The 27,304-nt window shown below is 39.9% G+C and overlaps 1 protein-coding gene across 4 annotated transcripts; it reads right to left on the reverse strand.

The window, feature by feature from the left end:
• Window positions 1-426: 426 nt before the first annotated feature.
• Window positions 427-27,304, reverse strand: bves (blood vessel epicardial substance). Of its 4 annotated transcripts, none has more exons than XM_023331419.1 (9): window positions 27,183-27,303; window positions 26,281-26,538; window positions 20,609-20,733; window positions 20,003-20,190; window positions 19,592-19,700; window positions 17,888-18,055; window positions 17,660-17,801; window positions 7,291-7,332; window positions 1,141-1,203 (listed from the first exon to the last, which is right to left on the reverse strand). In XM_023331419.1, coding segments are annotated over exons 2-9 (999 nt in total). In that variant the 5' UTR covers window positions 26,504-26,538; window positions 27,183-27,303; the 3' UTR covers window positions 1,141-1,201. The 4 variants fall into 4 exon arrangements, 3 of the variants coding, with proteins under 3 accessions (XP_023187185.1, XP_023187187.1, XP_023187186.1); XR_002752570.1 differs by lacking the exons at window positions 1,141-1,203; window positions 7,291-7,332 and adding exons at window positions 7,704-7,849; window positions 7,926-8,171 and having other exon boundaries at window positions 27,183-27,304; XM_023331417.1 differs by lacking the exon at window positions 7,291-7,332 and having other exon boundaries at window positions 427-1,203; window positions 27,183-27,301.

A 27,304-nucleotide genomic window follows, 5' to 3' on the forward strand; every position in this document is an offset into this window, starting at 1 on the left:
GTCATTGCTCATGGTCATGGATGCATGATGGGAGTAAAGGTGGTATTTGTTCTGATCCAACAGACAAGCTATAGCTTAGACTCCTATTAATGCTGGTTCTGATAGAAAGTTGTAAGGACAAATAGCATATAGATTTGTTAATGTACATGGCTGCATAGTCAAAGACAAGAAAGGTTCCCAAAGTAGTCATAATATTATGCCTGATGGTAATTATCTAGCGACCATAGCTGTTTTTATAATGCCTTTTATTTACCCTAATCTGTATCTGGAACTCCACCCATCCTGTGCTTTTGCAAAGAAATAATGTGTGTGTGTGGGGGGGGGGGGGTGCAGGGGGGTGCATGCATGTGTGTGTGTGTGTTCAGCCCAAAGATTGTGCCACGTGACTACGTGCCATAGCACTTACCCAAAAAACTTCAGAGTTTCCCCATTTTTAAACATTTATTTATTCATAGAATTACAATTGTTAGTGTCAGTGATCATTTCTGACAGTTATGATCGAACACAGTATATTTCTGAAATGATTCAGTCATGTATTTAATCAAATGAACACAAGAGGGCACTATTATCTGACTTAGCAGGAAAAAACTGAGTAGATGGCAGATGACAAAAATGTTACATACTACAGCAGTGATTGCCATAGGAACAATGACAGCAGGTGCCAAAAATGAAAGAATACAAATGCAGCAGAATATAATAAACCTCAGAAGCATAAGGAAAAACAGCTACACTAAAATACATGGTTTAGTAAAGTCTTAAATACAAAGACCTAGTGACAAACATTTGTATTCTCTGATAATATTTCACATAAATTCCCTCAAACCAAGAAGTTGTCTTAATTTTGCAAAAAATACATATTTTTGCAAAGATTAATTTTTAAACAACACAACACTGAAAAAGTACAAAGGAAAATAAAACTCATGCTTTCTAATGAACAAACATTGTGTATAAAGGATGCTTACAAATGAACACTTGAACACTTTCTTTGTTTACTGGCACTGGCAGGTATCAGTAAAGTAGTCAGGCTCTAAAGGAGGTGATAAAATACTGGTGTTGCTAGTTGATCTTCACCTGATCCCTACACTTCTTTGGTGGAAGCTGTGTGCTGCTGCACAGAGGAGACGGATTCTTCAAAAACATCGTCCTCCATGCCTTCCTCTATAGGCCTCATCTTAGTCGAAGATTTGGTTTCAGGTGATTTTTCTAGAAATATAAATATTACAGTTACATCAATAAGGAAGAAATAAAATGCACATTTTTTACCAGGGGTTAGAAAATGTAAAACTGAGAACTACTGATTATCAGCCCCAGGGTTCCTCGGCAGCTCTGGGAGTGTCTGCATCACAACATGAAGAACCCTTTCATGGAGCTGGGTGTAGCGCATCTGACATAAAATTTTGAAAGTATCTTCACCACATTCACTTATCAGATGGTTTGTTTCCTTCTAATGCAGATAATGGTTTCACACTTAACACAGCTTTTTCTCAAAAAATGAAAGAAAATTACACATTATATGCTTTCCATGTATGCCATCCTTTCACCTGCATGCAGAGTTATAGTGAGTAGTTTCCATTAAGACATTATTCCAGGCACGTGCAGAGGGGGGCGGGGGGGAGGGGGGGGGCAAGGGGGGCGTGAGCCCCTGCCATTTTTATCCTTGATGTCCCTAGTGCCCTTTTTGAGTTTTTGGGGGGGGGTTCAGAATTTTTTATTTTTATTTTTAATCTATATGTCAGAAGGCCTGTTTGTGCCCCTCAGCGATGATATTGAGCTAAATATAATAATTTAGTAAAATTAAACTAGTCTGGCTGCCCTCAGTCTAATAATGACTCTCAGAGCCTCCATGTTGTTCAGACTCCGGGTCCATGGTGAGGAGGGGGCGGATCTGTGTCCTCTAACTATCAAATTATGGGCAAGAATATTTTTTCATTCAGTGGTTTGTGAATAAAAACGTAGGTCTGATGTTGACGTTAGAAAAACTGTTTCTATTTATCTTTTTATAATCGTCCTTGCAATAGCGGGACAAAACCCGCCTCACCCCTAAACACAGAAATGTTGCAGAGAAAACTTCTGACTTTAACTTCATCATTCTGCTAAAAGTCCGGTTCGCTACAAGCAGCTTGAGTTGGTCCCACTGACAGATATAAAGAATATGTGTCTTATATCAGACATCCTGATATAAGACACGGTACCGACTGTCACCACGAGTCGCAACCCAGCTCAAAGCCCCAGTACCACCCAGTACCACCTGGTACCACCTGCTCTCTGTTTGCTCTGCTTCTCCTTAACGTTTCTACCAGGCGGTTTAAAGCCGCTGCTGGCTGGATCTGGGCTGGAGGTTCGCAGCTGTAAATAGAAGTTATTGCAGAACCTCAAGTGTTAAAGGAAGATTTGGCCCAGAGCATTTAGAGTTCACAAAATAAACATCAGAGAAAATATTGTAGCAATAATTAGAACCGCAGCAAAAAGCCAAACATGACACAATGAAATGAATCAAAATGTCTCCAAAGCATCGGGGGACTGACAGGGGCCACCGGGGGATTCCAGGTAGATTCCAGGTAGATTCCAGGTACATTCCAGAGATGTGCATCGCAGCAGCTGTTCCTCCAGGGCCGGCCCAAGGTAATATGGGGCCTTAGACAGAACCCCCCTGCCCCCGTCCTACTAAGAACCTCAGCATCACTAACATGTTTAAATATAGATAAGGTGAATCTGTGAGGGGGAGGCCAGATTTATTGGCCGAGTTTTAAATCAATCACTGATTATTGGTTATTTGCTGTGATGTATTTGTGAACAAACCCAATTCAAACACAAAGATTACACCATATTGTAGCCATGGTAACACAACAAACTATCAAGATGATTCTTTAAACTTTTACAAAGTAAACTTCCTAATTAAATCCTAAATGTACTATTTATTTTTCTCAGCTGATGCATTAAATAAAATGTAATAACATTGTCATTCTCTATAAATGATGCTACAGGTTTAGATCTATGGTCTGTGTTACAATTAAACCATTTAGAATAGAATAGTATAGAATAGAATAGAATAGAATAGAATTCAACTTTATTGTCATTGCACTGTCACAAGTACAAGCAACGAGATGTAGTTTACATCTATCCAGAAGTGCTCTACGAGATATAATATTTATTTACAGATGTACAAGACTATGTATGTATGGACTATAAGGGGTTATAGCAAAGAGATATAGATATTGTGTATAAATATAAATATGGTAGCTATATGCTATATTTCTAGGGGCCCCTGAATGTCTGGAGGCCCCTGAATGGCCCCTACCAGCAACTACTGAGTTTTCTTTGCCTTGATATCCCAGTCTTATAATTTTAGGTCTCAGAGGTTTAACATCAAACTATTATGTAGAGTTTGAGTTGAGTTTTTTGATCTATAAATCAGGTTGTTGTAGAGGTTAAATAGATATTATTAGAATAGAATAGAATAGAATAGAATAGAATAGAATAGAATAGAATAGAATAGAAGTACTTTATTCATCCCAGCAGGGAAATTACTTCGCAGTTACAGCATAGAGATAAGACACAATAACAACCACCACAGAGTAGTAGTTGTAGATAAAATAAAAAATAAAAATAAAATATAAAATGATGTTAATATAAGAAACAACTTAAGAGCAGTCCTTGCAAAGATTCAGAAAAAAATGCAGATATGTATATGTAAATATATGTACAGCAAGTGTGCCACAGTGCAGTTGTGCAAAATCGGACTGATTAGTGCAGAACAATGATTTAGCTTTTATTGTACAGTGAGATTATTGTACAGTGAGAGGGCTTCATTAGTAAAATGGCAGCACCTTATTTCATAACTTTATAACCAGAGACCTTCTCTCATCTGGTCTGTTTAACAGCTACAGTCTCAGATCAGCTCAGCCCTCCAGGACTGTCAGCAGCAGAAACAGAAACTTTATACCTGTTGGGGAAAATATAGACTACATTTGCTTTGAATTTTCCCGCATGATGACAATGATATAGTAGGATCCAATTAGATTCTTGATTAATATGGGTTGTTGCTATGTTGTTGTACGGAGTTTTTGTTCAATGTGCCCCTTTTTAAATTTGAACCCCTGCCCCTCCAAAGGTCTCTGCATGGCCCTGCATTATTCTAAGTATCTGTGACCCTTGAATCCTTCATTATAATATTTTTATTCATTGCGGAATTACTTTATAGCACTTTAAGATAATGACTTCTAAGAACTGGATGTACAATTCTGAATGTATGCATACAGGCTCAAATATATGTATTAATTAGTGTCATCTGAAGAGAGCTGCTTTAATGTTACTTTTGCTTTCAAGTAGAAATATACAAAAAGGTGAACTGAATAAAGAGCTATAGTTTTGTCCTGCTCTCTGAAAGACCCAAGGAACATAACATTGATTTGCAGTGAAGCTGTACATTGATTTTTCTGATTGAAATGTTTGTTTTTAGAATTTGCTTCTCCCTTCCTAAATGTTTCTATTATGTCTTCCTTTTTGTGGTTTTTAAATGTTACTATCCACTATAAAGATAACCTTTAACCAGTCAGCATTAGGTAACAACAGTTCCACCTAAAATTATTCAGTTGTCAGATAAAAATGTTGGTGTTTGGTGATGAGGTCCAAGTTTCTGGGGCTAGACGGTCTCTTTGCCATCACCTAATCTTTAACTCCTTCCACATATTGTGTAACAATTCAGAATATTAACATTACTTGCAGCTAAAGAAACAAATTGGTAAAATTAAATGATTATTTTAGAGTAAGTCTGGCAGGGAGTATGAATAATTCTGGGTTCAACTGTATCATGTACCAGTCAAACTCATTTTTAAAGTCACTGAATTCTCAGTAGCATTTGCACAATATGAGTATTAGGACTTTGTGAACAGAGATGTTATGTTTTCAGTCCAGTCTCTTTGATTTAGTTTTAGACAACAACATTATCTTCACAGTATTAATCCACCACATGTGGATTAATACCACAGCTAAAGAAAGTCTAAATGGTGAGAACACAAATTATCAATGTTTTAAAAATGATCTAATGCACAACATCACCTTCATAAAAAAACATATTCAAAATTCAAAAATAATTTTTTGATCCCAAAGGGAAATTAAATGTTGTTGTAACTCATTAATTCTTCATCATGTTATTGTACAGTAGACAGTGATTGCTGTTTGCAGGAAAATTCTCCTGTAGCAGTCTGTATTACACTGAATCTGAAGAAGCCTCTGACTGAAAGCACTCAAAATTTCCAAGGTCAGTCTCATGAAGAGGTTGGTCAGTGTTGTCCACATTTTTAATGATATTATGAAAAATCCTTCTTTGCCTCATCATCTCCAAAAGTTCCACTGTCATCCCCAGAACAGAACCAGAACAGAACCAGCCTTCTTTATCAGGTTGTTGAGCCTTTTTATGTCCCTGGTTCTGATGCTGCTGCCCCAACAGATGACAGGTGAAGAGATGATCCTCTTAACAACAAACTTATGATTTAGTAAAGTCTTAAATACAAAGGCCTACTGACAGCAGTTCTAGGTCTTTGTAGCACAGAAAACCATACCACATGCCACTCCTGTCTGCTAAGAAGCTACAATTAGAACAGGCTCATGAAGTCTTAGCTTCAGCTGTAACATTCAAATGTTAGGAAATGGGTACAAAAGTATGAAAGCATGTACTAATGCTCCCTTGCATAAATTGTTTCAGCTGCTGAAAGATGTGTAATGATACAGGGAATATTTTATACAGTTCCATTAGTGTCGACTGAGCACTATTTAAACACCACAGCCTATCCTATAATTATTAGTCACCTCAATCCAAAAGAAAATAATTGAAATCTTTGGACAAAGTTGTTTGTTTGCCTTGCTCTGTTTGGCATACAAGATGGTTACAGGATGCAGAAGAAACCCTGCATGGTTGTTATAAGACTACTGAAACTATGCAGCCACATGGAGAGGAGATCTATGCATTAACTGAATGTGTTACTGACTATAAGAGCTTCTGTACGCTGAGTCACAAAGCCATGATCCTCGGTTTAACTTAAGGTTAGGCCTGAGCACATGGTCGAGTTTTATCACTCTTTGTTCCAAAGTGGCAGGCGGGTCAAAATCTGAACAGTGTCTCTAGACCTGATCCCCTCCACCTTTGCTTCTTCCTCCTCACGTCTCCCACTGCAGGGAGGGACACACTGATTAGTAATGCAGGGTTTTAGTTGCTGTTGTGGTTCTGCTGATCTTTCTTTCTTTGTCTTCTTGTTTCAAATAATTGTGAAGTTCATTGATTTCTCTCTCTCTCTTTCCGTTTCTCTGATGACTCCAAAGATTCTTGGATATAGCCCTGATTCAACTACAGAAACCAAAACATTACTAATTGTCTAATTAGTAATAAATCATTAATAATTAATAATTACATAAGCCAAACATTGATGCAAATTTTGATACCCAACACTGATATGTCTTTGGACTGCTTTGAGTCAGTTGAGCTTTCTGAGTTATCAAAAACATTAACATCTTCCAAACCTTCAACATGTTGGACTCTGTCTCAACCAAATTATTTAAAGAACTGTTCCCTTTGATTACCGCCCACTTTTTAGATATGATAAACCTATTCTTAGTACATGGGCACATTGGCTTTTAAGCTGCAATTACACCTTTACTTAAGAAACCTTCTTTTGATCAAGATGACTTAATAAATCACAAACCTATGTTTAATCTCCCTTTCATATCTAAAATTCTTGAGAAAATAGTTGCTAATCAAGTGTTTGAGCATTTAATGACCTGTTGGAAGAGTTTCAGTCAGGTTTCATCAAAGCACTGAAACTGCAGTTCTGAAAGTTATAACTGATATTCTCTTGACTTCAGATAATAGACTTGTGTCTGTTCTGGTTATGCTTGATCTCAGTGCAATTTTTCATACAGTCGACCACAAGATTCTCTAAAGGCTTGAACATGTAGGTATCAAAAGTAACAGCACTGGGCTGGCTTAAATCCTAGAAATGAAGCTCTGGGTATTTCAACTAACAGGACCACATCAGATGTTACCAGTCCTCAACACTGCCTTAGCCTTTCAATAATCTTATTTTGACGAACCTCTGACTATATAAACTGTTAATAGCACCCAACAGTTAGGACAAGACTGTTAAACAAGGCAAATGTAGATTTGAAGAGGTTAAGTCATCTAATTGTGAAGAAGTTGAAATTTTTGATGTCAAGTGAAGAACTCTAATCAGGTCAGTAGGTTTGTGTTTGGTTACAGAAAGTTGAGTTAGGGGGGAAATAAAGAGGTGCTCTTACAACATTTCCATGGAAGTGCTGTGTCTGAGGGAGTGGTCACAGCTGAAGGTTGGACAGGAGGACAACTGTCAGAGAAACACTACATATCGTCTGAGTGGGAAAATTAAATACACTACAATGAGCTTACAGTGGGGGACCTAATTATACTGTAGTTTGTAAATAAATGATGACAATGGAGAAGCGAAAACACTAGTATAATTCCACACACTGTTGCAGGTTAAAGAAAATGGAGACTATTCTACTTTGATATTATAAGAAGATTGTACATAAAGGCTCTTTCAAATATTGAGGTGAAAAATAACATTCAATGAAAGTTAAAGCTAGAGTCAAAGAAGCAGTATGGGAAAGTTTGAAAGTTCAAAATCTGCCAACTATAATTCTAAACAAGTTGAGACAGTGAAAACGGCATGTTCTGGTTTAATTTTCTAATCCACATGCAGAATCATATACGAGAAGCCACATAAAGAAATTGTATTTATTTTCAAATTGAGATCAGATTGTACAGGTGAAAAGATCTTCTTGTTTTTCTGGAGTGGGAAGATCACAGGAACGGTTCCATCTGGAAAGAAAGTGGCGTTAATAACAGCCAGAAATGAGATGATCAAAGAGGGATAAAGCAGAATAACTGTGCTTACTCTTGAACGGATCTGAGTGGTGCACTAGGGAGGAACAGCCAGAGTCCGGTGTGGTGAATGGATTATGATCATTCCAGAGGTGAGAACGAGATCGGCGGTCATATTAGAGATCTAGAAGTCTGATGGAGCGAGGCAGAGAGGTAGAAATGGTATCCTGCTTTCAGGCAGCTGAACTTCCCACTGGGATCCACAGGAGGCAGTGATTTGTCCGGCAACACGTCGGAGCATGTGTCAGTGTGCATATCGCTATAAGAAAGTCATGTGACCAATACAGGAACTGTTTCAAACTCATAAACATGAACACGTAGGCCCTGTCCCAATACTCCCACTCCCACCCTAGTTCCACCCTTGTGTTCTTCTAATGCGCGTTCATATTGAAGGGTTTGAGTGCGTAGTGTGTCCCACATTCTCCACATCCAACTGGGCGCCCTTCACCTCGCCCATTTTGGGTCCTATTTCCACCTTTAAGTCCGCATCCAGGCAGACTTTGACCGAATCTATTACAATTCACCTTTTAATGCAAAACGTCACATGCAGCAATTCGTTGCTGCATGTGACATTTTGCATTAAAAGATGAATTTATGGCAATGTTTTGTTGTTTTTTCCAGTCTTCATTGAAAATTCTAAGAAAATAGCATGACAAGGCACACATTAATAATAAGTTTGATAATATTCCCTTAAAAGTAGAGAGAGCCTTGATAATAGTTAGTAGTTTTGGTAAATTCAAGCTGGTGACGTCCTAGTCCAAGTTAGACGACAACTCAACTGGACAAGAACTGGATGGAAATGAAACGTGGGTCATGAAAGGAGCCTGAAGGGACAAAGGATGCTAACTTTTTGCTAGCTGGTAGTAATCTTAAATATAACTTAATCTGGTTTTACTTAAACTCAGTATGTCAAGGAGACTTTGTTGTGAAGCTGTTATCACTCGTTTTTATCTTCAACATATTTTTGCAGTCTAAGCAAATCAAGATGAAAGAGGAAGCGAGGGACCAGGTATTACAAAACCTAAAGACTTTCCTGTCTCAGAAGGGGCCCGGGCCCCAAAAGAGCACCACCACAGTTCTTTGGATAAATCTCCACATCGTCTTCATGGGACAAGTTTTTTTCTTACTGAGCAGCTGGCTACATTTTAACAACAGCAGAAACTAGTGTATTTCCAACACTACAAAATGCTTAATAAACATGTATTGATTTGAAAATAATTTGACAGAATGTATTCCCTTTGTTATTGTACCATTTCTCTTTCATACATTTTATTCATTGTTAGCTTTCAGAACCCTGTGATGGACTGGTGACATGTTCAGGGTGAACCCCACTTCTCATCTGATGGCTGCTGGAGATGGGCACCACCAGCCCCCTCACCACCCTGCAAGGACCAGCGTGTCAATGGATGGAAAGCTTTTCAGGTAGTGTGTCTCCATACTTACCCCACACTTTATAGCTAATGCCAGCATCAACTGACTTTATGTAATTGCTGACTATTTTTCTACTTTTAACAATGCCAATCAGAGGTCGCGCTAGACTTTTTTGTTATCCGTCATCTTGACTGACCACATTAAAAAAATCGGTCATATACTATTTTTACCTGTCAAATTATAGTCATATTAACATCGGCTACTTAGCCGCATTTTTATGCAATGTGAATATTGTTAATATTCACCTAATTGAAGCGTGAAACCAGATCCCATCACACATACAGCAGATAAATGCATCTACATTTTTCTCCATAGTGACATAAACCACTGATTGTGACCCCAATAACTTATAATAAATGTTGGGAACCGAAGTTTGGCTCTTTTGGGGGATTTTCTGTTGCCTGCTGCTTCCCTCTTCATCCACTAGATCAGTGGTCCCCAACCACCGGGCCACGGACTGGTACCGGTCCGCGCAAGAAATAATGAACTACTTTCGGATCTTTTATTTTGAAAATCCTAAACCGGATTTTACCGGTTACGTCTTGCGTGTCAAAATTGAGCCAACTTGCAGCAGAATGAGCAACAAAACAGCATCGGAGTACTGCGCGCTGATAAAAAAAGAATTGTACATTTAGGATTTAAGCAGGGATTTTACCCTGTAAAAGTTTAAAGAACCATCTTGACAATTTGATTGCTGTGTTGCCATGGCTACAATATGGTGTAATCTTTGTGTTTGAGTTGGGTTTGTTCACAAATACATCACAGCAAACAACCAATAATCAGTGATTGATTTTAAACTCGGCCAATAAACCTGGTCTCCCCCTCACAGATTCACCTTATCTATATTTAAACATGTTAGTGATGCTGAGGTTCTTAGTAGGACGGGGGCAGGGGGGTTCTGTCTAAGGCCCCGTATTACCTTGGGCCAGGTGGTACCAGGGCTTTGAGCTGCGTTGTGACTCGCGGTGACAGTCGGTACTGTGTCTTATATCAGGATGTCTGATATAAGACAGACATTCTTTCTGTCAGTGGGAGCAACTCAGACTGCCTGTAGCGAACCAGGCATTTAGCAGAATGATGAAGTTAGTCAGACGTTTTCTCTGCAGCCGAAGCATTTCTGTTTAGGAAAGAGGCGGGTTTTGTCCCAGCTATTGCAAGGACAATTATGAAAAAATAAATTGAAACCGTTTTTCTAACGTCAACATCAGACCTACGTTTTTATTCACAAAACAAGGTAAAAAATATATATATTCTTGCCCATAATTTGATAGTTAGAGGGCGCAGATCCGCCCCCTCCTCTTCATAAAATTCAAAAAGGGCACTAGGGACATCAAGATAAAAGGGGCAAGGTCTCAAGCCTCCTTCCCCCCGTCTGCACGAACCTGCATACATACAGTCATATGAAAACATTTGGGCATCCCTATTAATCTTAATTGTTTTTATCTCTAAATATTTGGGTGTTTGCAACAGGTAGAATTGTTTTTCTTTGCAAAACAATTCCTGTTCAGTTAAATTTGATGGTCGCCGAGAATGGACTGCCCTGCTTCAAATCATCTCACAGATGTTCAATGATATTCAGGTCTGGGGACTGGGATGGCCATTCCAGAACATTGTAATTGTTCCTCTGCATGAATGCCTGAGTAGATTTGGAGCGGTGTTTTGGATCATTGTCTTGTTAAAATATCCATCCCCGGCGTAACTTCAACTTCGTAACTGATTCTTGAACATTATTCTCAAGAATCTGCTCATATTGAATGAAATCCAGGCGACCCTCAACTTTAACAAGATTCCCAGTGCTGGCATTGGCCATGCAGCCCCAAAGCATGATGGAACCTCCACCACATTTTACAGTGGGTAGCAAGTGTTTTTCTTGGAATGCTGTGTTTTTTTGCTGCCATGCATAACGCCTTTTTTATGACCAAACAACTCAATCTTTGTTTCATCAGGCCACAGGACTTTATTCCAAAATGAAGCTGGCTTGTCCAAATGTGCTTTTGCAGACCTCAAGCGACTCTGTTTGTGCCAGGGTTGCAGAAAAGTCTTCTGTCGCATCACTCTCCCATACAGCTTCTCCTTGTGCAAAGTGCGCTGAATTGTTTAACGATGCACAGTGACACCATCTGCAGCAAGATGATGCTGCAGGTTTTGGAGGTGGTCTGTGGTTTGATAGTTCTCACCATTCTTGTTCTCTGCCTCTCTGATATTTTTCTTGGCCTGCCACTTCTGGGCTTAACAAGAACTGTCCCTGTGGTTTTCCATTTCCTTACTATGTTCCTCAAAGTGGAAACTGACAGTTTAAATCTCTGAGACAACTTTTTGTATCCTTCTCCTAAACAACTACAGTCCTGCTCACCATTATTGGCACCCCTTCATGTTTTGCATAACTGAGTGAATATCTTCAGAAATAAATGGAAATGTTCAAAACTTAAATCAGCAGTATCTTTCAATTTGAGGTCCAAAGTAATTTAACAAAGACAATTACCATTTCAACATAAATATTTTAATTGCAAAGGACAAAACAGAAATCCAGCATGTGCATTAATATTGACACCCCTCCTTAATATTTGGTTCCACAGCCTTTGGCAGCAATGACGGCCTCCAAACGTTTCTTATATTCATCTATAAGCTTCTTGCACTTCTCGGGTGGCATTTTCTCCCAGACTTCTTTTGCAATATGCTCAAGCTCTTGTACATTTGCAGGGTTCCTTTCTCCAATGGCAGATTTCAGCAACCTCCAAAGATTTTCAATTGGATTGAGATCAGGACTCATTGCTGGCCATTTTAAAACAGTCCATTTTTTCCCTTTCAACCATGCCTGCGTGCTTTTGGATGTGTGCTTTGGGTCATTATCTTGCTGGAAGACCCAGGATCTTCGCCTCAAACCAAGTTTTCTTACGCTGGGCAAGACATTTCGCTCTAGAATTGCTTGATAATCTTCTGATTTCATGATGCCTGTGATACAGTCAAGGCCTCCAGTACCAGATGCCGCAAAGCAGCCCCACAGCATTATGGATCCTCCACCATGCTTGACTGTTGGTATGGTGTTCTTTTCTTTAAAGCAGGGGTCCCCAAACTTTCTCCTGTGAGGGCCACATAACTTGTCCCTTCTCTGATGGGGGGCCGGGGTCAGTTTGTAACAGAAAAAGTGTGACGATTGTAAGAGTCCTAAACATAAAAATGTATTGTTTTTCAGAAAGCACAATCAAATAACCTTTTCTGGATTCTTCAGAGAACAAAAGTCAGGAAATAACACTATTTATGAAATAAATAATAACCAAATAACACTGGGTTCTCCACATAAAAAAAGGGTTAGGGTCAATTATATGCATGTATAAAATAGTTACTAACTAGTAGTTAATAATAAATAAAGTTCATTACTAAGGAACATTTATTTTATTGCAAAAGTCCAACTTATCAAATAAAAATGCACATATATGAAAATACTCTGGTATTGTTCAGGGGGCCGGACCAAATGTGGAGGCGGGCCGCATCTGGCCCGCGGGCCGTAGTTTGGGGACCACTGCTTTAAAGGCTTCATTGCGCCGTCTGTAAACATATTGTTTGTGTGAATTACCGAAAAGCTCCACTTTTGTTTCATTTGTCCATAAAACGTTGTCCCAGAAGGCTTGAGGTTTGTCCAGGTTCTCTTTTGCGAAGATCAGGCGTTCTTTTTTTATGTCTTTTCTGCAGCAATGGGGTCTTCCTTGGCCTCCGCCCATAAAGCCCCACTTTGTTTAGTGTGCGCCGTATGGTACTTGTTGAAACAATCACACCAGACTGCTCCAGGTTGGTCTTTAGGTCTTTAGATGTTTGACGTGGTGTTTTTTCCACCATTCGCACCAACCGTCAAAGACTTCTGTCATCAATTTTTCTCTTCCCCCCATGTCCAGGGAGGTTCTTGACCGTTCCATGCCTGGAAAACTTCTTAATAACATTACGCACCGTTGAAACAGGGATACCGAGGTCTTTGGAGATGGCTTTATACCCTTTGGAGGTCTTGTGCTTATAAATAATAGCATTTCTGGTGTCCTCAGACAGCTCCTTTGTCTTTACCATCGTCACATGTGAAGATGGAATAACAGGTGGCTTTTAAAGTACCAACATGATCATTCATTGGTTAATTCATGTCACATGTGTGGAGGCAGTTCGTCACAAGTGATCTTTATTTGTGATTTGCAACAGGTGAGCCGAATTGGGTTTTCATACTGATTTGCTGGAAAGGGTGCCAATACCATTGACATGGTAAATATTATGTTTTTCTTTGTTTTCCTCATAATGTTTATCTTTTCAAATGTTTTTTATCATTTGCTGTTTTGCATCGAGCACAAGCTATCAGCAGTAAAATGTTGTTTCACTTGATGAATTTCCTTCAGGAAATATTCCATTATATGTACTTAAACTTCATGGGTGCCAATAATGGTGAGCAGGACTGTATGTTGAAAAATCTGTTTTCAGATCGTTTGAGAGTTGTTTTGAGGTCCCCATGATGCCCCTCTTCAGAGGAGATTCAAACAGGAGAACAATTTGCAATAGGCCACCTTAAATACCTTTTCTCATGATTGGCTACATCTGGCTATGAAGTTCAAATCTTAATGAAGTTACCAAACCAATTTTGTGTTTCAGTAAGTCAGTGAAAAGTTGTTAATGGTATTCAAATCAATAAAATGATAAGGGTATCCAAATTTTTGCACCTGTTGTTACGGCCAGTGGCCTTGTATGTTTCCTTTGTCTCTTTCTTTTCTGTATATCTGCAGCTTCCTAATGAAATGAACTCCATTGGGAACTGGCTGCAGCCCTAATCCTCCTGTGCCACTCCCTGAGGTCTACAGCAGAGCTGATTGGCTCACCAATTATCAGCTCCACCAATCCCTGATGAGGCCTCCCTTTTTAAACCCAAGACTTCCTGGGAGAAGGTGCGGCTGATTCTTTACTGAGACAGCTTGCCACTTTGCTGGGTGTTTGTTGATTGCTGTATACTGCATTGTCTTTTTGTTAGCTTTTGTAAATCTTTGTTACCTGTGATAGTCCCTCTGGGGGGGTTGTATGTAAGCTTATAGTAGCCTACTAGAGTTTTGTTGTTAGTCTTAGGTTTTGGTCCTGTTTTGTTTGGTTAAGATCTTTGGTTTCCAACTCTGGTTGTTTTGTGGACATTGTTTTATTCAGTATTTTTCTTTTTGGTTATAACACCTTACCTTTTGACTGTAGGTTTTTTTATTTTTACCTTTTATTTTGTTAAACCCAAACAATAAATTCCAAACTGATAAACCTTAACATCTAGGTTTCTTTAATGTTACTTCTCTTTCCCCCTGGCTGAGTTGGGTCGCAACACCTGTCAAATTTTGTTTTAATGCATATTGCACATTTTCTTTTAGTCCAATAAACCTCATTTCAATACTGAAATATTACTGTGTCCATCAGTTATTAGATATCCATCCATCCATCCATCTTCTTCCGCTTATCCGGGGTCGGGTCGCGGGGGTAGCAGCTTCAGAAGGGAGGCCCAGACTTCCCTCTCCGAGGGCCACTTCTTCCAGCTCTTCCAGGGGAATCCCGAGGCGTTCCCAGGCCAGCCGAGAGACATAGTCCCTCCAGCGTGTCCTGGGTCTTCCCCGGGGCCTCCTCCCGGTGGGATGTGCCCGGAACACCTCACCAGGGAGGCGTCCAGGAGGCATCCTGACCAGATGCCCGAGCCACCTCAACTGGCTCCTCTCGATGTGAAGGAGCAGCGGCTCTACTCTGAGTCCCTCCCGGATGACTGAGCTTCTCACCCTATCTCTAAGGGAGAGCCCAGACACCCTACGGAGAAAACCCATTTCGGCTGCTTGTATCCGCGATCTCGTTCTTTCGGTCATGACCCAAAGCTCATGATCATAGATGAGGGTGGGAACGTAGATCGACTGGTAAATCGAGAGCTTCGCTTTTTGGCTCAGCTCTCTCTTCACCACGATGGACCGGTACAGCACCCACTTGACGGCAGAAGCTGCGCCAATCCGCCTGTCGATCTCCCGCTCCCTTCCTCCCTCATTCGTGAACAAGATCCCGAGATACTTGAACTCCTCCACTTGGGGCAGGACATCCCCCCTGACCCGGAGAAGGCACTCTACTCTCTAGATATATCAAACTGAAATAGCTGTTGCAAACACCCAAATATTTAGAAATAAAAACAATTCAGATTAATAGGGGTACCCAAACGTTTTCATATGACTGTATGTACATATACGGAATAATTTAACATAAAGCATGGACACCTTAACAGGGTTGTAGTGCAATAAGTTCATTTGAAGTAATTACTAACGGCAAACTTTAACTACACAACCCTAATATTCTTGCAATAATATGTTGAACATTTCCAAATTTTGGCAACAACTCTCCCTGATAGTATTTATTAAAGATGTGTCTAGTCATTTTTACCATATTTTTAAATTGTATCAAAAGCTGTTTTCTAACTGTTTTATTTGTTTTCCCTTACTTATTACATTTCCTATTGAATTGAACAATTATTACTAAAATATCTCAGAACGTCTTCATTATCAATTCCACGGGACATCATCATCATCAAGCCTGTGTTATTCCAGAGATTTTCTGACTACCTGGAGCTTAGTGTTAGCTTCCCCCTCACACACACCTGCCTTCGTACCTGCATGAAACGTTTTCTTTATGAACATTTTCACGCCTTACCGGGCAGCAGCAGCTAATCTGAACTCTTCCTCAATCTGTCCCTGGTCACGTCTCTCTCATCATCCTCCTCGAAGATAATAAAACCCCTGAATCGCTCATTCCTTCTCCTTGTCCGCTACTGAATCTCCTCCAACGGTCAAAGCTAGTTGACACATTTTTCTGAATGGGCTTATGTGCTTTTAAGCATTTGTTGTAGTATTTCTGACCTGCCCCGTCTCGTATCCGCTCATTTTCTCGGACTCCGGTTAGCTGAAATGGTGCTATTTATAAACATAGAGGGGAGGGGCGGGACAAGGAGAGCTGAGGGATTTCATTGGATAAGCCCAATGTCCGTCAATAAAATCAACCAATGGGCTGTCGCGGTCGATAAAAATTTGATTTAATTTATTTATTTTTTGTTAAACTATGACAGCGTAGGGCCGCCAGATATAGTTCAAACTGAATGCAGCATTTTTTCTTTTTCTTTTCAAATTGTCAACCCGCCACAGTGGCAGTTGCGTTGCTCCAATTTACATGCCACTTCATACTTTTACCTGCTTGGCCAGTGGCTGGTGTTAATTTCCACCCTGATTATAACCTGTCAAACCTGTTAAATTTTCCAGTCGTTTAAAAAAATAACCGGTCAAATACGGAAAATATTGTTAACACGACCTCTGGTCCCAATCATCATCAGTTCTGATGATACCACATGTAACAACGTCCTAAAATTGTGAATCATACTTTTTTCTTTGCCGTTTTTCTGTACTCTCTAAATCACAAGTGCGTTCTCTGTTTAATTGCTCTATTGTTTTTTTTTGTAGGTTTCTGTTAAGTGCAGTGGTGCAGTGAATGGAAATGTTAGGTCGTTGACTCTCCCTGGAACTAGAAAAGCCAGTTTGTCTGGAGTAATACTGGAATACTGTGACACTAAATTCAAACAATACTCTTTTGATTAAATATTTTTCACATTTCCTCTAAAGTGTATCTTTTTTTATTGTGCTAATTTTCATAAGCATGTTCCCTGTAAACTTTTAATACATTGACAGTTTGTATAATTCTGTGACAGTATATTGGCAATGTACTCTTGAAAAATGTGAATATATTGAATACAAAATGCAATTTTCTTTTAATCAGAAAGTGTGTAGTAACTGATCCTTCTGTGTACTGTAGTGCTGTAGTGTATATGAAGCATGTAATTTACAAAGTGGCAAAGCAGAATAATAAGACATTGAAAAGTAACTAAAAAGTGTACTTCTGGTAATAGCACACTTAGTGCACTTCAAATAGTGGTTTTCTACAATTTAATTAGTTGTTCCAAAATAACATGCTTCAAGGTAAATAATCCTTAACAAACGTCAAGCATAATGATGATTAGCCTAGCTTCCAGTGTGCTCAAATATGCTAAAATGTTATATACTTAGTATATTTATTTTTCACAAGGGTTAAGTTCATTGTCCATTCTCCTTTTTTAAGTTTCTCAACACGAACTTGTGGTAGAGTGTAAGAATGAGCCCAAACTCTATCTAACAATACAATAAATTCTAGAGAAGTTCAGTAATCTACTGTTACCTTAGATCTTCAGGCATATTGCAGGCAGAACTTATAGCCATTTAAATGACCAAAAAAATTGTTTTGAATTGAAGGGATAGTGACACTTACGGAGAGATGATCCAGCAGATCCTCCTCGTAGGATCTGGTTAAGAACATCATCTGTGTCACTAGTGCTCGCCATGCTGTTCCTCATCTGCATCATAGAAAGCTGAGAGCACAGGCTGGGCTGACGGTCCATCTTTTTCACTGCCTAGAACACAACCGCCACCAGCAGCAAAGTTCTGGTAACACAATCGGTAAGAAAACATTGTTGTGTCTTCACAAAGTTATCCTCACCTTATCACTGAGTGTGGGATCATTTAGAGTGTACAGTTTGTTGGTGATGTCCTTGCCGATGAGGTACTTGAACACCTCATTCAGGAAAGTGTCTGATTCTAGGAAGTAAGTGAGCCGTTCTCGAGACCAACACAGGAACTTGCAGTTCTCCTCTGCCACTATTGTCACCTATCAGTAAGAACACATCAATACAATTTTCACTCATTTCCAAAGTTGGTACTGTAAGCATCGACGGTGCCCATATGAACATCAGAACTGAACCAGTGTATTGGAAAATGGTGGGCTGGTTGGGGAATGAGAGGGTCAGGCAAGAAAAATTAAAGCAAACTTAATTTTTTCTAAAGATTTTCTTGCCTCTACTGGCCTGTATTTGACAGTGAGTAGTCAGGAAAGTGGGTTATGAGAGAGAAGGAAGACATTAGGTAATGGTCAAGAGGCAGGGACTCTTGGCCGGCAGTCGGATCTCTGATGGCCGAGTAGAGGACAAAGGTCTCTGTACTTCGGTGGTGTGCTTTACCCTGTGCCACTGCCATGCCCTCAAGCAAACCTTCATTAAAAGTTGATTTTAGTCATAACTTGAATTTTGGCTTCCAAATTCTGCAGACCTCAAGTCAGACAACTCTTTATGGGATTTGCTGAGTAATCAAATCCAATCCATGGAGGCCCCACTTTATTACTACCAGTATTTAATGGACGTACTGTGAGCAGTACGTCCATTAAATGGACTTTCTGTCCATTACTGCATGTAATGAAGAGATCTTCATTACTTGAACTATTTTTACTTAAATCAGTGTAAAGCACTTTTAAAAGTAATTTTTGCACTTTATTAACAAGCACTTTATTTAGCACTGCACTTTAAGCATAGATTTGCACATCAATAACAATTTGCACATAAGAAGTTTTAATTGTATTTATTGAGTATTTTTAGAGATTAGCATGTAGCCTTTTGTTCTGGGCTCTGCACAGCTGCTCCTCATTGCGTAGTGAGGTGGTTGCCTGTGAAGAGAGGATAATTGTTACTCAGAGCAATGAGCTACTGGTGGGTAAAACTGAGCAAATGTTTGTGCAGAATCTGTTAAGTGTGGAGTGCTATTATAGATTGACTCACCTGTCTTTTTTGTGTCCTCTCCAGGGTGTTTGGACAAGTGCTGCCCTGGGGGTCCAGACACCATATATGGTTTCTGGGAGAGGCCATTGAAAAGTGTGTGTGTGTGTGTGTGGGGGGGGGGGGGTATGGGTTTTGTGGTGTTTCATTATGGTGTAATGATAAAACATAAGATATTTATGGAGGATAGGTGGAGATGTTTGTATTTAGTAGAAGGTATTTTATTTAAATAGGTGGAGATTGATGAATTGAGATTCCCCTGTGAATTAAATGTGGTTTGGTCCGTCACAGCTGGGACTATTTAAGACTGCAGTTTCACCTGTGAAGTGTTGTTGATTTTGTGTGAAGAATAAACCACTGCTGTTTCCACCTGACTCTGCCTCAAGGTTTTCATCCTCATTGTAAAATCCAACCGCAAAAGGCCGCCTTGTTACACTGCATTTTGGTTTCTTGCAAGGGCCTAAACTAGTCCATGCACTGGGAGATTAGAGCTTATCTGGCTACAACACAGAGTTACTCAGTCTAGGATTGAGTAGATCATGATGTCATAGGCTGGTGCATATGCATATTTATGTTTTCTTTGACTTTCTGCTTTTTACCTGGAACTTCTCCCCTCTGTGCATCTCAGTAGACCTGAACTCTGGAGAATCGATGAATGAGTTGGTATAGATGTTGTGGAGGAAATGACCTCGATATGACACCTTCATCCTGTGGCAAAAACATTCAATTCACAATTCTTATCAATTTTATAAATTACTGATAACAATCGTCAATAAGTGTTACTATTGGTAAAACCTTGAAGACTTAGCCTCCCTATATGACGAGTAGATGCATAAAGTAGATGCAAACTTTTCTGATGCTATAAATATTTATAAATGAAACTTTAAAAAACCTGAAGTTGTTAAGGTAAGTGTGGATGCGATAGTTTTCTGCCAGAAGCCATGATTATTCAGATTATGCTTCAGTAAGGAGCATAATCTGTAGCTAGCCATGCTGCAAACATAACTTACTTTCCTTTGAGCAGGATACTGAGGCGTTCATCCACGGAGGTCTTGTCCTCAGCAGCATATGCTTGGCCTTTCTTCAGAGTCTGGATGGTGCAAAACTGTCCTGTTAGCCTCTGAAACAAAGCCTCCTGCACATGGAGAGGCTCAAACATCCGCTTGTAGACAGTCCGCAGCTCCCTGTCAATCTTAATCTGAAAGAGCACAGTCACAGCCCCAATTCATCCTTCTAGTAAACTAAAATCACTTAAAATAATCACTAATGAAAACAAAAAAGCTTTATTGAGTATATTGCTTGTAAAAACCAATTTGAGAGACAGTGACTAGATAATACAACTGAGGGCGAAGAAAGGTTTCTTTGCATCTTATTATGAATCTTGGTCTCATTCTAGTGATTTGATCCATTATTTGAACACTGAGTCCTGATGCTGCTTGAATATTCTTAGCATACAAATGGGTCAAATGTCAGAGGACATGGTGATCATTAGCTTAGGTAGTGATGGAAAAACTAAAGACTGTGCTTCAGCATTAATATTTTGTTTCCATACTGTAAAAGGTAATGGTAACAATATGATGAAGAGAGAGCATAGGGCATGGAGATGCAGAACTCACCGGCCTGCGCTTATACAGGAGAAAGAATAAGTGCATGAAGTTGACCACCAAGAACACCACGTTCCAAACCATCACATCAAGGTTGCAACGATACAAAGTGGCCCAAGCAATGAAAAGACTGCATCCTGTCAAAATAAAGCAAACAACAAAACTAGTAAAGGAGTACAGGTCCAGCCAATTAACCGCTGCATGATTGAAATTTTTAATTTTCATACAACTTGTAATAAAATTATTCTGTGCAGCTCACCTCAACCCAATGCAATGGAAGTGATGAATGAGGCAATTCCAATAACCTTCATTGGTATACTGCTTATTTAAGAAGAAGTGGTTAAAGGTGTACTATAATGGTAAGTAATGTTCATGGAATGAGCTAAATTTCTCTTCTATTTTAGTATGTCACTTTATAAGCTATATGTTTTAATATATTTATTAAAATTGTCACTGCATCCTGACAGGATAATATGAGACAGAATCTGTGAAAAGAATCAAGCTCATCTGCCTCCTCCCTGCCATCTGAAAAAATACACCACTCCTAGTCAGAAACAACCAATCAGAGCCAGAAAGAGGGTCTCACCTTGTGTATGCTCTACTCACACCCTCCACCAGGATCTCTGCTGAGCTACAGCTGGTTCACCACAACATAACCAGCCATGAATGCCAGGCTAGTTAGCAACGATGGCAGAGAAATTGTTTTCCTGGAACGGTGAGTTGTTTCTCCGGCCATGAGCACATTTAGCAGTGAGTACACAAAGTTGATTAATAGCACCAAGACCCTCCTCCTGGTTATTTCTGACCTGGAGCAGTGCATTTCTTCAGACGTCAATAGTAACTTAGGGAAAAGGTGGAGGAGATACTGTACATTTTTTTAACAAATATGTAAAAAATGTGTTATTTATAAAAGTTACATAGTGGAGCTTTTGGAAGTGCACAACTTACTCTCCCATTTGAGGTGTGACTCTCTGCAGCTCCTCCAGAGTTACCATGGGTCTCTTAGGTGCGTCTGTGGTTAACGCTGTTCTTTGATGCATTGTCAAGTCAGATGGGTATCTATGTAGGTCTATGTGGTCCATGTTTCATTTTAATATGATTAACTGACCAGAGCTCTGTGAAGTATTCAATCTAGGAATATTATTTCAGAGTCTAGCCTGGCTTTATGCTGCTTCACAACTTTCTTCCTAACCTGTTTGGCCTTCAGAGAGCAGGTCTCTGTTTATTCTATGTACAGGTCCTTCTCAAAATATTAGCATATTGTGATAAAGTTCATTATTTTCCATAATGTAATGATAAAAATTGAACATTCATATATTTTAGATTCATTGCACACTAACTGAAATATTTCAGGTCTTTCATTGTCTTAATACGGATGATTTTGGCATACAGCTCATGAAAACCCAAAATTCCTATCTCACAAAATTAGCATATCATGAAAAGGGTCTCTAAACGAGCTATGAACCTAATCATCTGAAGCAACGAATGAACTCTAAACACCTGCAAAAGATTCCTGAGGCCTTTAAAACTCCCAGCCTGGTTCATCACTCAAAACCCCAATCATGGGTAAGACTGCCAACCTGACTGCTGTCCAGAAGGCCATCATTGACACCCTCAAGCAAGAGGGTATGACACAAAGATATTTCTGAACAAATAGGCTGTTCCCAGAGAGCTGTATCAAGGCACCTCTGTGGGAAGGAAAAGGTGTGGCAGAAAACGCTGCACAAAGAGAAGAGGTGACCGGACCCTGAGGAAGATTGTGGAGAAGGGCCGATTCCAGACCTTGGGGGACCTGCGGAAGCAGCGGACTGAATCTGGAGTAGATCCAGAGCCACCGTGCACAGGCGTGTGCAGGAAATGGGCTACTGGTGCCGCATTCCCCAGGTCAAGCCACTTTTAAACCAGAAACAGCGGCAGAGGCGCCTGACCTGGGCTACAGAGAAGCAGCACTGGACTGTTGCTCAGTGGTCCAAAGTACTTTTTTCGGATGAAAGCAAATTTTGCATGTCATTCGTAAATCAAGGTGCCAGAGTCTGGAGGAAGACTGGGGAGAAGGAAATGCCAAAATGCCAGAAGTCCAGTGCCAAGTACCCACAGTCAGTGATGGTCTAGGCTGCCATGTCAGCTGCTGGTGTTGGTCCACTGCGTTTTATCAAGGGCAGGGTCAATGCAGCTGGCTATCAGGAGATTTTGGAGCACTTCATGCTTCCATCTGCTGAAAAGCTTTATGGAGATGAAGATTTCTTTTTTCAGCACGACCTGGCACCTGCTCACAGTGCTAAAACCACTGGTAAATGGTTTACTGACCATGGTATCACTGTGCTCAATTGGCCTGCCAACTCTCCTGACCTGAACCCCATAGAGAATCTGTGGGATATTGTGAAGAGAAAGTTGAGAGATGCAAGACCCAACACTCTGGATGAGCTAAAGGCCGCTATCGAAGCATCCTGGGCCTCCATAACACCTCAGCAGTGCCACAGGCTGATTGCCTCCATGCCACGCCCCATTGAAGCAGTCATTTCTGCAAAAGGATTCCCGACCAAGTATTGAGTGCATAACTGTACATAATTATTTGAAGGTTGACTTTTTTTGTATTAAAAACACTTTTCTTTTATTGGTCGGATGAAATATGCTAATTTTGTGAGATAGGAATTTTGGGTTTTCATGAGCTGTATGCCAAAATCATCCGTATTAAGACAATAAAAGACCTGAAATATTTCAGTTAGTGTACAATGAATCTAAAATATATGAATGTTAAATTTTTATCATATGCTAATATTTTGAGAAGGACCTGTACTTGTAAGCTGACATTGGATCCACAGGATTTCATTGAGGGTTATTAAAATTTGTTAGCACACGCACACCACAGCTTTCTGGTATATTTCATTCACACACAGCATATTTTATTACTTCACATCATACCCTTGTATATCCCTTGTTTTTTCTCATTTTTTTCTCTACCCATTTTCTGTACACCCTTGTCCCTTAGAGGGATCAGGAGGGGTGCTGGTGCCTATCTCCAGCTAACGTTCTGGGCGAGAGGCGGGGTTCACCACAGGTCGCCAGTCTGTCACAGGGCAACACAGAAACAGACAGAACAAACAACCATTCACACACACTCACACCTAGGGAGAATTTAGAGAGACCAATTAACCTGACAGTCATGTTTTTGGACTGTGGGAGGAAGCCGGAGTACCCGGAGAGAACTCACCATGCACAGGGAGAACATGCAGAAAGACTCTGGCCGGGAATTGAACCCAGGACCTTCTTGCTGCAAGGCAACGGCTCTACCAGTTGGTAGCCACTGTGCAGCCCTTCACCAGAATGTAGTGATTTTTATTTTTACATGATAAAATGTGATTAAATGTATGTGAAATACAAATAGTAATTGAACAATCTGACCAAACATTTGTCCTTGATGGACAATCTTGACTTGTTTGTTTGGGGAATCTTAACATGCTGTAAAATATTTCCTTTTCATCTTTCCTAAATTACTTCCTTTTGTACTCCAGGACATTAAACATTTGTGAACCTTTAGGATCATAAATTATGAGACCTTACATTGCCAAGTGCAGGTCTTTGTTCATCTAAATCAGGCAAATTCATCAGGTAGGAATGGACCACTGCCTCTCAAAACCAGTGATGTGCAGTCAGGGGAGGCAGGTCAGGCAGTGCCTCACCTGTAATCCTTACAAGTTAAATAGGTGCATGAGAAGTAAAACAGATTCTAACAATTATAAGAGAAAGTCAAGTTTTACACTTGACATTTATTTAAATAATTTTTTATTGGTAATATATCAACATTTTTATGGTCAAAATCGCTGAATTTATGAATTGGCAGTTGGAAATACATGGTAGAAGACCAGGGTGAGGCAGTGCAGTGCTGTGCTTCACCCTTGGTGGCGCTGTGTCACAAAAAGTGAGTGAAGCAGTTTGTTGCTGCATGCTTATTGCTGTTCTCCCAATATTGCCAATATACTTCTAAAAACATGTTTATTTTCATGTTTCATATATGCTTAGGTTCTACTGTCTGTCTAATATATTTAATGAATGTGAGTGAGAAATTAGTCTTTCTGACCCGTCTTAAATGTGCAGTAAAAATTTGCGAGGTGAGGCAGAAAGTACCGTGCCTCTCTGATAGGGGGCAGTACTGAGCATCGTAAACACAAGAGGCAGCAGGTGCTCTTCTTCTACTTACTGAACAGATTGAAAACAATCAGAAAAATAGAGAAAATAAAGTTGGAATTGAACCATTTAATTGAACTTTCTTCTTTGGCTACCAGATTTTTAAAAATGAAAGGGAAATGAGGCAGAAACAAAGACTTTTTTTTTACAGCAGAGTGATATTTCTGGAGAACGATAGGTGTATGAACAAATTAATTAAAATAAAGGCAAGATCATACATGATTAGTCATTTTAATCTGAAACGGGAAGATCAGCCTAAGTAAACATTTCAAATCAAGTCAAAGGTGACCTTTTTATTTGATCTTTTGCTTGCTATTATGTTGTTGAGTTATTGATTAAAGTATAATTAAAAGCTTTAACTTGAGCTCAATCACAGATTTGGTATAGCTTAAAATGTGAATGTCTGTATACTAACATAATGTACAGACATTTCCCACTTTTTGTTTGGTTTCATATTTTGAAGCAAACACTCTGATCCCACCTGAAGCTCCATCAGATGCAGTATTTTATTTTTACTGTGTTAAACAAAAAAAAAAGAAAAGCAAAAACACAAAAATAGGGAAGTATGGTCTAAACTGGGATCACATCCCATTTTGCCATGTCTTTCTTTCAACTGCATTACACAAGATTAGAGTATAGAGTATCCAAGGTTTTAAGCACAGCACACAAGGTGGACCTATCATTCCATGGGCTGAGTGGGGACATCTGGACCGGTGGTTTGGTTCGGTTGTGGACTGAGTTCACTGAGCTGCGCCCTCTGATCTCTGGTGGTCTGCTCAGGGGCAGACAGCTTCAATTAATTATCGCTAATATTGTTATTACTTTAATATTATTAGTTTTCTTTCTCTTTAGTAGTAGTAATGTAGTAATTTTAACATCATCTTCGTTTTTCCTCTATCATATCAACAAGCACTACAAATACCCAAGCACTGTAGGACTCTTGTCCTATGAATGTTTTTTTCTCTAAAACAAAAAAGAAAGAAAAAAGGACGCAGTAATGCCGTGACATGATGACCCATTTTACTGAAGTCGCATTGGCAACATTACCATTTCAATATTTATTATTTTAATTTTTATTCATCTTGAATCCAGCAAAGCTCTGCTAGTCCTTAGTAGGTGAAAATAAAAAAGAACTCAATTTCCCATAATTCTTGCTGTTTCCTGTCTCCAGTCTATCCAGGCAAAGATAAACAAAGTGGAGAAGGTTTTTCCATGCCACCCCCCATATTCTCCAGAGTGGAACTGACTCAGCCAGAGTCTTTTAAGGCCTCAGCTCTGATGATGAGACATCAACAGTAGAATAAAACTTTTAAACAACATATTGAAAAACAGTAAAACCTCAACACAACTTTATCTCAGTGTTATGTTGCCCAGTACACTCTGAATTAAAGTCTAAATATTGTGAAGTCTAATACTATGATAGGTGCAGTTCTCTGCTGTGTCTGATGCAACATTATTATCAGTGAAATGCCTTCAGAGGAGGTTTTGGGGGGGCTGACCTGTCATCAGGAGGAGGCGCAGCAAAATCATGTGCAGCCCCAGGGTGGTGGGAATGAGCAGGCCCAGCAGCAGGGACAGGTTCCCCAGATGGAACAGCATGTGATGGACCTGCTCCCACTGCTGGCAGGAGGTGGCGTTGGCCTCCACAGCTGGAACCTCTGGAGTGGATGAGGTTAATGTGGGCAGCATGGTGAGGAAGAAGGTTGAGTCAGGTGTAGACATCCTGATGGAGCTTCAGCCAGAGGACCAGGACACGGCTGCAAAAAAGGTGAGAGAACTGCATGAATATAAGGTTGACAGTAACTGACCACTTCTTTACTGGTGCTGATGCTGGACTCCATCTTCTGGTCAGCTAGCAAACCCACCATGTAGCAAAGCATGAGAAAGCTTTGCCTCCGGACACTTCTGGAACAGATGCGGAAGTGGAAGAAATATTTGTGTCTGTTTGAACCTGCCTAAATCCCCAGAATTAACTTACAAAAATGTGGATTTTATACTTCAGGAAAATTTCTCATTCGAACATACAAACACAGCAGGTGAGTTATGTTTCCCCTGCAGCAGGTACAGGGTAGAGACTGGAGGAAAATGCAACTGTTTACTGTTCATGTACTTTACTCTGGGATATTTTACTAATAAAATCTTCATGAAGCATAATTATTTTTGGATGAATCTCGCTGCGGAGCTGAACCATCCCATCATGTCCTCACACACAGTGAAGTGTCAGGGAGAGCTGATTTAGCTGTCCTGGAACAGCTGCAGCCTGCTCTGTTCCCAGCGCTGCCAAGGCTCCCATGTAAAAATAGAATCGGAAATAGTTCTGCACTCACACAACAATTCCCCCCAACTCTAACTTTCCAAAACGCTTTCCTAATGACGAAGAGGGAAACAGGAGGCTTCTTACCGAGTATGTTCAGGGCGAAGACAGAAGAGCGCTTTCTGCAAGCGGACCGGAGCGCTTCTAGTGACCGCAGGTTGGACCTTCTTTCGGTGTCTGCGTAATGTGCATCGCACATTCCACAGAGC

This window comes from Xiphophorus maculatus, chromosome 3, assembly GCF_002775205.1.
Source record: "Xiphophorus maculatus strain JP 163 A chromosome 3, X_maculatus-5.0-male, whole genome shotgun sequence".
NCBI lineage: Eukaryota > Metazoa > Chordata > Actinopteri > Cyprinodontiformes > Poeciliidae > Xiphophorus > Xiphophorus maculatus.